General features: G+C 31.4%; 1 protein-coding gene across 1 annotated transcript in view; it reads left to right on the top strand.

The window, feature by feature from the left end:
* Positions 1–12,795, top strand: part of LOC124365519 (ryanodine receptor-like) — a 310,046-nt gene that overhangs the window by 223,213 nt on the left and 74,038 nt on the right. The window contains 8 exon segments of the mRNA XM_046821504.1: positions 456–667; positions 2,224–2,421; positions 5,329–5,466; positions 6,378–6,530; positions 7,436–7,551; positions 8,483–8,646; positions 10,531–10,629; positions 11,270–11,419. Of these exon segments, the coding sequence (XP_046677460.1) occupies positions 456–667; positions 2,224–2,421; positions 5,329–5,466; positions 6,378–6,530; positions 7,436–7,551; positions 8,483–8,646; positions 10,531–10,629; positions 11,270–11,419 (1,230 nt within the window).

The raw sequence follows: 12,795 nt of genomic DNA on the forward strand, positions 1-12,795 counted from the left end.
TAAAACTTTCTGTATGAGCTAATATCCACCTAACTTTACTGTATTTTTAAAAAAAAGAGAAATTTGAAAAATTTACTGTTTTAAAGATATTTGGAATACCATGAGGGACGTTGGTTTTTCTGTTATATTTTATGAAATCTGGAAGACATTTTAGTACTGCCGTATTTTTAAATAACAAATGTTCAGTGACTCAAATAGAAAAATATCTGAGGAATTAGGTGATGAAAATATTAATAATAATAAAACGGTGATAAAGGATGATATGAAACAATTAAAATATTCTTAATGTTTGTAAAATTGATGAATTAACAAATATAAACTTAATTTTTGTATCCTCCAAAATATGGTAAATGTTATTCTTTTGGTCCTGTAATATAAAGTTGCAATTAATGCTGTAATCTATTAAAATTAATAGAGCTGAGATTGATGACTGAGTAGTGAAACACTTTGTATAGTTCCCGCCAAGACTGAAGGTGCAGTGCCTGAAGCCTCACCAGTGGGCTCGAGTGCCTAATGTCTCGCTGCAAGTGCACGCCTTGAAGCTGTCAGACATCCGAGGCTGGAGTATGCTGTGTGAGGACCCTGTATCGATGCTAGCACTCCACATACCTGAAGAGGATCGCTGCATCGATATCCTTGAACTCATTGAAATGGAAAAGCTTCTGTCGTGAGTTCTTTTTGAAATATTTAAAGTAAAGTAAAGATATCTTATTTTATCAGGCAAAGTTAGGGCTAAGAAGCCCTCTCTAACACTTAACCTGGAAACCTATGAATTAATGGTAACTTCCGAACCCCCACCAATGGCCAGGCAGGTGGGCTGCTTGCAAGGACAGGATCGCTTAGTGGTCACACATCCAAGCAGCAGCCACGCTCGACTTTGCTTGATCTGGTTATCTTGCGATAATCGTTGTACCCGCTACATTGCGCCATTGGCAAAAATATTTCAGCCAGTTATTCTTTGCTAAGGACCATTTTGTATCACATGATAATGGATATAATTTGTAAACAAGGATGTTATCTGAATATAAAACTTAACCACAAAAAGCCTTCATAAATTAAGTATAAATCACTGTTTATTGTTGCAATTTTTTTAAACTTTTTATGCTACTCATTTCAAAGGATAGGTAGAGAACACTTTTCTGCTCTTAAAAGATAAGACATTGTGTTTGGTAAAGTGAGTGTTTATTTTAATTTGAAGGGAAAACAAATGAATATGGTTATAATTCCTACATATTTTTATCAAAGATTGTGGTAAAAGCTGATAAATAATTATGCTTTTGCTAACCAAGCACCGCAGGATCTAATATTGGGAAATGCAGCGAGCTTAGATACTGTGTTTTGGTGATTAAGGCGTTATGTTTCATTATCACCTTTGAATTCATTTCAGATGCAAAATAGAAAATTAAGTTCCATCAAGCCTTTATGGAGTGTGCAACAATGGTTTTGGTCCAATAGAAATAGTGTTTATCTATTTAAAATATAATGTTTTAAATGTTTACATTTCATTTTTTTACAAATCTTTGAGATATGATTTAGACAAAGAATAAAAATGTTTTTATTTTTTTCATTGGAAAGAGATGAGAGATGGGAGAGATTCTACGATAATGAAATTGATTTCTTTATTTTTAACACAATGAATGCTGAATTAGCATATTACAAACTGTATTTGTGAAATGGAGTTGGTTTGCTAAAAATGCCACAGTGCAAATTTTATTTTAAAATTAATTATGGCTTCAAATTTCAAGGTATTTTACAACAGTTTTGTTGAACTTAGTTCATAAATTAAATGTTTTTTTATATGCTGTTCTAATATGCACAACCATAAGTACATTTTTGTATAGTTTCAAAATTGTTATGAATTATTGTTTGTTATTTATCGGCTATGGCCACACATATTGTGATATTAAAAAAGACAATTCATGTTTAACTAATGGGAGGGACTTAATTTATTTTGATAATCCATGTGTGATACTCAGATACATCTTGTTTTAATATTTTTTTATTTTTAGCCTTTGAGCCATCAGTTTTTGAGTTAAGCATCAACATTGGAAACCAATCTATTTCTTTTTATATTATCTTTTTATGAAACCTTTTGATAAATCCTCTTTCACTAAGACATCTCAGGGAATCTAAGTTTAACAATGTAGTGTGTAGTAGTTATTTGAAATTGAATACCTGTATGATTTTCCCATCAGTCCTATATTACACACATTTTTTGCTCAGATTCCATGCACACACGTTGACCTTGTACTCCGCGCTGTGCTACCAGAGCAACTACCGAGCCGCACACGCCTTGTGTCAACACGTGGACCAGAAGCAGCTGTTGTACGCGATACGCTCAGAGTTCATGTCAGGCCCACTGCGGCGCGGTTTCTATGACTTGTTGATCTCTCTCCACTTGGAGTCACATGCCACCACCATGTAAGTTAGCTTTTACAGACATTTTTACATTATTTTACCAATTACATCACCAAAACTAAATGTCTGAAGTATCATTTATAATAATTCATAATTTCATAGATATTAATATTTGATTATGTATTAAATTTCTATAAATAGCATAATTTAACTTTAATAAAGTCAGATACATAAAAATAATTGCTCTTATACAGCTGTTCTTGTATTACAGAACATGAATCACCCATAAAGTTTTATAGGATTTTCCTATCAAACTTGATAAACTATTGCTTAAAATTATTAGAATAAAACAATATATATATATATATATATATATATATATATAATATATATATATATATATATATATATACTATGCTGTTCGAATTAATTGGGACAAATGAAAAAAAAACCAATTTTTTCCTAAAACATTAGTTTTTAATCATTAGATACCTTATTTAGATTGAACAATCAATACATTAGTATGAAGTATGTCCTCCTTTAGCAGAAATGACCTCACCTACACGTCTTGGCATTGACTCCACTAGTTTAGCACACATGTTCTTGACTTCATCATCGTGAAACCAAACTTGTATAGCACTTGTTATCATTTTTTCTTTTGTAGTGCAATCCATCTTAGCTAAACGTTTCTTGAGAATATGCCATAAGTTCTCAATCGGATTTAGGTCGGGTGAGTTACCAGGCCAATCAAGCACTTTTACTTTGTTTTCCCGCATAAAAGTCTTGACCAATTTTGAATTGTGGCAAGGGGCTAAGTCATGTTGAAATGTTCCATCAAATGTTTCCATAAATGGAACTATCCGACTGCGTAGTATGTCGATGTATTTGGCTGAATTCATCATCCCATTGATGGGAACTAAGCTCCCAGTACCATTTGTGGTAAAAAAAAACCCCAAAACATCTGTTTAGAAGGATGTTTAACAGTCTGTTGGATATGACCTTCTCGCAAAGGTTCACCTTCACTCCGCCTAACAACACTTGATAGATATCCCTGCACAAATAAATGTGATTCATCACTGAAAATAACTTTTTTCCAGTCATCTACAGTCCATGATCGGTATTTCTTAGCCCATACTAAACGTTTTTGCATCATTTTCTTAGTAAGAAATTGTTTTTTTCTTCGGTTTTCTTGCCTTTCGACCAACTTCCAGAAGTCTTTTCCTTACAGTTGAAGTACTCACTTCAATACCAGAATCCAACAAATCCCTTCGAAGGTCTGTGCTTGTCTTTCTTGGATTTATTTTGCTATTTCTTATTAGAATTTTGTCAGTTCTTGGAGTTGTTTTACGTTTGCGCCCACATTTTCCTTTTCTTTTTGGAGACAATGATCCGGAATCTTGATATGTTTTTAAAATTCTGGAAACACTAGATTTTCCCACACCAACTGCTGTAGCTATATCTCTCACAGTCATAGACGTGTGTTCATTAAGAGCAACAACTTTAGCACGCTTCCTAGGTGTTATATCCATCTTTGAAGAAGCACGTAATAAACGGAACACAGTACCACAACCACCGACCGCCACAAAGAAAGGCTCACAACTGAAGGAATGACACTCCAAAACCAGTCAAACAAGTTTTTTACAGTCAAGGTCAACCCAGCACACTACTTCTATGCAGTTATAACCGGTTTGAAGCGGTCTGGGACATCACCAGTTATCACAAACTAACAAAGACCAGAAAAACATGTTTGTCCCAATTAATTCGAACAGCATAGTATATATATATATATATATATATATATATATATATATATATATATATATATATAGTACTTAAATATTTTTATTTGCTTGAAAATAATAAATTTAAATCTTTAGCTTACAAATTGTAAATGATCAAAAATTGTATTTGAACTAGTACACAATTTAGTTTTTTCTAATCAAGATAGGACAGCTGATATCAGCTTTGATCATTTTTTGGTAGGATCAATGAAATTGTGATCAAAATTTTAAGATTTTGATGTGATTGTGTTAAAATAGTAAATTTGAAATTATACAAATAAGAAAAATTAACAGTACTTTCATAATATGTTTTAAACCAACATGACATAAAAAGTTTATTTAATTAGACATAATTTTTACTAACATTTTTAAGAAGGTAGCCAATTGTGATTAGGAAACTTGTATAAATCAGCAATTTCCCAATGTAAAAAATACAAATTATAAAGGATTATTAGAATTCTTTCAACATTTACAATTTTGTTGCAAATATTTTTCAACATCATGTAGGGTTCCAAAATACTTTGTATTGTATATATCAAAAGGAAACAAGTAAAATACACCAAAGAGGAAACCATTCTTGCATGTTGTGGTATTTATGGATGTCGAGTTTCAAGTGAAGGTTCTTCACAATTTTCTATTGTTTGGTCTGACTTTGGGGTATTCAGTGGCATGTTTCAAAGTATTTTACAGTTTTCCTCTTGCAGAGACCAGACTCAAACTTTGTTTAAATTGTTTAAAATTGTTTTAACTAATACAACTGTGTTACTCTTTTGAGTTTTCTGTAGTCAACTGACCTGTAAAATAAATCAAAGTAAAATTTTATAATTTGCAATTATTACATTTTAGCTATGAAGGGTGTTAGAGCAATATTTAAATATATTTCATAATGTGGCATGTGCAACACAGAATTGTTTAATATTTTTAGGGCTTTTAAGATTGCAGTTGCTTAAAAACAGTGAAATTCAAATCAATATTATGGAATCCCTAAAATAAATAGTTTATGAAAAGTTTACCATCCAATTTTCAAAACGTTAATACATCAATCAATACTTTGAAGTTTCCAAGTTGCTGTTTTGCTCATGAAATTTTTCTTTTCAAGACTGTTCCCAGGTACTAAAAATTCTTATTTTTGAACTATAATTTTTCATTCATTCTCACTAGTAACACTAATCGAGACTTTGTTTGTTAGGGAGACCTGCAAGAATGAATACATCATTCCTATTGGTCCTGAGCTGAAGGAGCTGTACCAAGACCCGGAGATGGGACACAGTCTCAGATCTCTAAAGACAGAATCAGTCCAACCTCAGATGAAGATGACAGATATTGCGTAAGTACTTAAATGAGTATTACTAAATAAATAAGTATTACTTTATGCCTCACTAAGTTTTCAAGCAATATTTCATTTGTTAGTGCTAAGAGAATCTATACCGATTGGCGATAATTACATAGATCAGGAAAGTGTTTCAAAATTTCTGGGACTAATCGTAGATGAAAACCTGTCTTGGAACCAACACATGGGATATGTATTAAACAAGATTTTGTCAGGGATTTATGTATTGTGGCGCATGTCGGAATTGTGTGATTTGGATACTCTGAAAAAAAGTCTACTTTGCGTTGATTCATTCACACTTAGCATATGGAATATGTATATACGGTGCAACATCCAAGTAAAATCTAGATAAAATATTGATAAAACAAAAAAAAGCAATAAGAATCATGCTAAACTTGAATATATTAGACACCGTGAAACACATAATAGAAGTAATTAAATTTGTAACAAAAAAATCCATTGAATCTCTAAAATCTATACATATTTACAATACACGTAACAAAATCACAACTGACAGGCACAATCTGAAATTATATGAAATGAAAACAAGCTTTATTGGCAAAAAATACTATGATCAGCTACCTAAGGAAATAAAAAATATAACTGACAGGAAGAGATTTGAAGTGCAGTAAAAGATTACCTTAACAATAAGGTATTGTACTCCATTCAGTAGTTTTTTGAACCCAGATGACTATGTTATATATATTATCGTTTTAGTTAGATAATAAAATTCTATTTAAAAAGATGTGTACATTTTAAATTTTGACTTTATTTTTTAAGATAGACTAGTGTGGTGATGACAATATTCATATGCATCTTGTAAAAATGTGTATTAATGGAATAAAGATTATTCTCCTCACTCTGTCTCTCTCTCTCTCTCAAATGCCATGTGACTTGTTACTGTTTAGAGAGTCGGTGGACAACATCCGGAGCCTGTATAGCCCGTACTTCCCGCTGGATGTGGTGCGGAACTACGTGATGGCCGCGCTAGACGAGGCTGTGCAGATCAACCAGTTACACAACCGTGATCCTGTCGGAGGATCAAATGAAAACCTCTTCTTGTTAGTATTATTTCAATATAAATGAGTTCATTTAGTACCAAGTAAAGTTATAACCAACAATATGTTAGTAAGTTATAAAAGAATAGTCAAATGTGAACCTAAAACAAGTCATTAATGAATTTTTTATTTATTTTAGAGCATTTTATTGGGAACAATTAAACAATAAATTATTATTTTAAATGGTTTTAAAAATAAGCAATATAATATTGTTTGGCAACAGCTAAAATTAGTTTAAGCTCAAGTAAACCAATTTGAATTTTAAATTTGTTAAAAACCTTTTTTGTACAAGAGAAAACCTTGTATTATACAAAATTAGAAATCAGAGTTCAATTCTAAAACTATACAAAAAAATACATAACTGTGTATACATTAAAAAAATGTATTTTCACATGTAACTATTATTTATATTTTGTATATAGCTCAGTAAAACAATTTTTTTATATAATGGTTTGTATGTTCATAATATAAGGGGAATGGTGTAAACTGTTAAATGGAAATGGAATTCTGACCTAAGTATTTAATCATAAATATGTTAATTATATTATTTAGCTTATTCAAACTTCGGTTAAGTTAGATAAACAATATTACCAAGGTTAAATTATTTACATTATATAAAACAATTTTTACATATTGAAATAATGAAGTGTGTCCTACTCCAGTTGAATTTCTATTGGTCTAAAAACAAAATAAATAGTATACGTATGAATAAAGCATTTTTAGTTTCATTCCTCACTTAAACTTAAAAAAAAAAAAACTGAAGAAATTGCTAATAAGCTAGAAAAAGTGTTCATGTTTTCAATTATAGCTTTATAATTCACGCTTTATTGGATACAATTAACAGTGTGACAAAACATATATTCTATAAAACTAAAAAATCTGACCAAGTTATCCGTTCTGATTGTCAGGCCCCTGCTGAAACTGGTGGACCGTCTGTTGCTGGTGGGTGTATTGTCTGACGAGGATGTTATCAAGTTGCTCATCATGTTTGACCCGGAAACTTGGGATCCAACTTTTGAGAAAGGTAACTTTATATATTGTAACCAGACACTTAAAATAATAATAGGGTTGCATCTTGATAATGGCAATCTCGTTAATTTCATTAAGCTGATATTTAGTTAGTTAATGGATTTAGAAAAATTGTCTGAGCAAGATATGTGTGTTTAGTAATCAGTTGTTTGAATTTAAATAAAAATACTCTCATAAGATTTCCTAGGGAATTTGGAAACCTGAGGAACAGATCCCTATAGTCTAAAGCTGTTGAGTGTAAGAGCGTTTAAATGATGGTAAATGTGTCTGTAAATTAATAATTTTAGATTTAACAAATTTCCATACAAAAATCAGGAAATTATTTTAATAATAAAGATTTCTGAGTTGAAAAAATCCATTTTTGAAGTTGGTCACATTTATATGTTGGAACCTGTATCCTCTACCCTGCATCGAGCTTTTGTTTGTTCCAGCAATCTAGTTTAGAAATCAACTAAACCGTTCTTTAATAATTTAACAAATTATGTAATTATATTCTCAGTAACAATGACAACATTTTGATTCTATTTTCTTTTATTAGGAGAACATGATTGTGGACTATTCTCTTACAAGAGAATTTCATTTCATTTTTATTAGTGTCATATTTCTTCTTCTTCTTGTTAATTCAAGAATTTAATTTTGGTATGATTTACTATTTACTAAAATTGTATAATAATGTTACTGCTCTACTTAAAATTACTTTATAAAGATACTTATTAATTATAATAAATTCAATACTTCTTATTATTTGTAACAATATTAGTACTTAGTCTTAAGTCACTGGTATCATGATAATCTTCAAAATTTTCGTTGCATCAAAAGTTAAAAAATGTTAATCTTGAGACATATCAGCTCCATGGTTGGGAACCGTCTTCACTCAAGAGATGTTTAACTGAACTAAAAGCTGAAATAACAAATTGTTGTTACAGAGGGCAAAGACGAACACAGAAAGGGCCTGTTCAACATGAAGATGGCTGAGGGGGCTAAGCTGCAGATGTGCTACCTGCTCCATCACTTGTGTGACATGCAGTTACGACACAGGGTCGAGTCCATCATCTCCTACAGCCATGACTTTGTTGGTGACCTGCAGGCAGTACGTTCTCTCAGTTAAAATGAAACAATGTAAATAGTGTAAAAAACAGTAAAAACATCACTCACAACAATACGCAATGTGGAACACTGCCAAGCAGACCGACGGTGATTATGATCAACTGCGGCAACTAAGATCAGAGTCACTTGTAGCATGACAAACATGATTCTGGGGCCCCTAAATCAACACATATGAACTTAACCTTTGAACCGCCACGCCCGAGTATACTTTATATTATTTTACTTTTCATATTATCTGCTGTTTTATTTTTGTAGTATAAGCTGTTGTATTGTGTTACGTGGTGTTTGTACATTATTATGTTAAAAATTTCTAGAAGATAGTTGTCTAGTTAGTGCATGCAATCTTTTGGACATTACTCAAAGTATTTGGACCTGCTTTGTATTGTAAAAGAGTTCTAGAATGGTTATGTTGATATTTTACAAAGTGTTTTCCGATGTTTATTTGTAGATAATTGTGTGATAGTAGTAATATCTCGTAATGGTAGAAACACCAATGGACGAAGAGAATCTACAAAAATTACTAGAACTTCTTACTCTATTCATTAAACTTTGAATAACGTTATACCTCAAAAACTTCTAATAATGAATAATGGGACAAATATTTGGTGCTGGGGGGGGGGGTTTGTATGTAACTAAGCCCGGCGCTCAGATGTCGCCATAAATCCAGGGACTTAATTACAAGCAGCAGTTAAAGGGTTAACATCTAATAAATATAACCAAAAAGTTTTAACAACATTAGACCCAAACTGAGCCAAATAATAGAATTATATCATGAGGCACAAGCTGTACTCGGACTCCTGGACATAGTATTAATGTTGATGGTATTAAACTTTAACAAACGTGAATTATAATTTTTTTGTACACATTATTTATATTTTAATTTTTATCCTGACTCTGACACCAATATTCACAGCCTAGTTGTTAACATTATATAAAACTTAAATAACTTAAATAACTAATAACTTAAATAAAACTTTTGTCTTCTCTAAATTTGTAAATGTTATGAGGGTTATCCAAAAAGTAACAGACGTTTTTGAATGGTTCAGCAGTGGGTGGGGCTACAGCCGCCATCTTGGTGTCAAAACACTCTGGCATTCACTACACATCAAGCTGTTATTGCGTTGTCTGTATCTCTTTTACTTTTCTCACTATGATTAATTTAAATGTGTGCTGTAATTGAAAATCCCGCCACTTATAAAGTGCATTCAGTGATAAGGTTTTGTTGGAAAAAACCATAAACTAATTGAAATCTATCGCCAACTGTGTGAAGTTTATGGAAATGGAATAATGAGTGAAATCAGAGTAAGGCAATGGTGTATTGACTTTAAAAATGCTCACCAATATTCATGATGATAGTTGTATCAATCAGCCTAGCCTAGTGATTGAAGATTTGATGTTGAAAATCAATGACAAAGTTCATGAAAATCGCTGTTTCACAATGACTGAACTCTCGGAACATTTCCCACAAATTTTATTAAATTTAATTCATGATATTGTTGTAGGGAAGCTTGGATACCACAAACTTTGTGCCAGGTGGGTTCAAAAATTCCTTACGGATGATCACAAAAAACAAAGACTTGCTGAATTGTTAATTTTCCTTGATGAATACGACAAACATGGTAATGCACTTCTCAATAGTATCATTACTGGTGATGAAACATTCTAAAAAAAATGGCCTAAGAGTGTAGCTTTTAAATTTATATAATATGTTCCTATTTCAGTTGGTTAATTTTTTATTCCAAACCGTCTGTTACTTTCTGGATAGCCCTCGTACTATAAAGTATTATATTTGCATATTTTTAAATATAATGCTTTTATAATACGGAGTATTGGTTAATAAGTTTCATTATTAATATTATGACTACAGGACCAGCTCCAGAGATACGTGGACATCAAACAGTCTGACTTGCCGTCTGCCATAGCTGCCAAGAAGACCAGAGAATTCCGATGCCCTCCTAGGGAACAGGTGATGCTAACTAACTTTCCGCTTCGCGGGTTCAAATCTGTGTTATGGCTCATACTTTTAGCTTTCCTACGTAAACTTGTCATTCAAAAGTCAGTTACTGATGATATTTGACTTGATGAAATCTGGCCCTGTACTTTCTTTCCTTTAAGTGTGTAAATTTAATAAAAAATATTATTTAAGTTGTATGGAATTTGCAAAAATTTTAATTACCATAAGAAATTCAGTTTTCGCATGTTCAGTACGTTTAAAGAGACATACAGATTAATTATATCTAAATTTACTATGTTACATGTGGTCATAAAAAAAAGCTTCCTCCACATTATTCTGACTCTAGCTAATTGATGAGAACCAATTTTGTTTCTAATGGGGGGGGGAGGTTTCAGTACATTCCAATTCGATGATGCTAGAATTATGTATTATTTACTTTACATGTCATAACATTCAAACAAAAAAGCACAGCATGATTTTTCTATAGCAATGTTTTCCTTAGCTTTACACTATGTATAGAATTCTTTTAGTTTATTTTTAACATAATCTTTTATAGTATGAAACTTAAAATCTCTTAATAAGTTTATTACTCAAATCTCTAGGGTAGTGAGCTGCAAGTTGTATCTTAATAGTGAAATATTGTATATTTCAGATGAATGCAATCTTAGGGTTTAAAAATCTGGAAGAAGATGACACAGAGAATTGCCCTTGCGGCAACGATCTAAGAGAGAGCCTGAATGGCTTCCATGAGAAGCTGATGAAACATGTGTCACTGGTGGCCTTACAAGAACCAGCTGCAGAGGTAATGTATCATCGCCTACCATTTTGTTTACATTATAGGCATAAATACTGCTTTCAAGAGTAATAACTGAAGTCGGCAAATCACTGATCAATAATAAAGTCTTCTCTTAGTAATGTAAGGTACAAAGAGTCATCAACTCAAGTGAGAAAAATGAACTAACGGTTTTTTGACCTCATATTTGTGAATGTGTCTTGAGATGTAATGTTACTTCCATATGCCATCTGGTGTGCTTTTAAAGTTTTCTTATTTGTGCCCTACACATGTGCATTACTTTAAAACACCAACCAAATAAAAAAAATTAACAAGTGTAATAAATGCAGCTGAAATATTTAATTCCTTCTTTTAACTTTGAGATAGATGTAATTAATGAATTAATGAACATAAGCACTTACTTTAAACATGAGGTTTATTCAAATAATCCAGTTGGATTGTTTCGCAAACTCAAAAAGAAAATTGGAAACGCAGTGCGAAGCCAGGACTGACCGACAGAAGTGACTACTTCTTATAACGGGCTGTGAATGTATATCTTGAACAGGTATGTTTCCTAATTACTAGATTGTTAATTTTTTTTTTATTTTAAAATAATATGAGATACTAAATTCTTTAACATAAAAAGTTTTAAACCTTTTATTAATTGTATACATATTTTTGTAATATTTTTTACATTTCATATATTGCAATGATCATTGATGTATAAATATTAAAGTATTAAATTTTGTATATATTTCCCTTATTATCATTTATATTACTTTGTATAATTTGGTCAGTATCATTTTCACTACAACCTTGTATTTCCTAAATAATTACTTCATTTTCATTGTCATTATATTCTAAAAATGAAACTATGGGTTATGATAACTGAAATAAGAAATAACAATTCTGGAATAAAATCTTGTTAAATATCTTGTAAACACAGCATCTATTGTTATTGAATATCTCATTGTTGTTATGTTTTTATTGTTTGACATTGTTAAAATTAATTTATCTTTTAAAAAGTCAATCAATGGCAATGATCTTTCTTCAGCAAAATTTGAATTAAAATCCGATTTACGTAATTAATTTAAAAGTAAAATGTAAGGTAAAGCCCAACGTAAATTGAGTAACGGTTTATAATTATAATCAACAGAAACACTCATTTTCTTCCAGTATTAAATTACACTACAGCTTTGTTAGCTAGAAAAGATGTAATTAATTTATTTTTAATCCTTTAAACATACATCCATAGCCCACCAAAAGAAGTAGTCACTTCAATAAGGAGTGACATTGTGCTAGTAAACTCTTACTAGCACAGCTGGATAGTTTCTGAAAAGAACGGTGAAAGGCACTGACATCAAAATGGCCACCTAGATTGGCACTTAGCGGCTACAGAGAAATGC

The sequence above is a fragment of the Homalodisca vitripennis genome, chromosome 6 (genome assembly GCF_021130785.1).
Source record: "Homalodisca vitripennis isolate AUS2020 chromosome 6, UT_GWSS_2.1, whole genome shotgun sequence".
NCBI lineage: Eukaryota > Metazoa > Arthropoda > Insecta > Hemiptera > Cicadellidae > Homalodisca > Homalodisca vitripennis.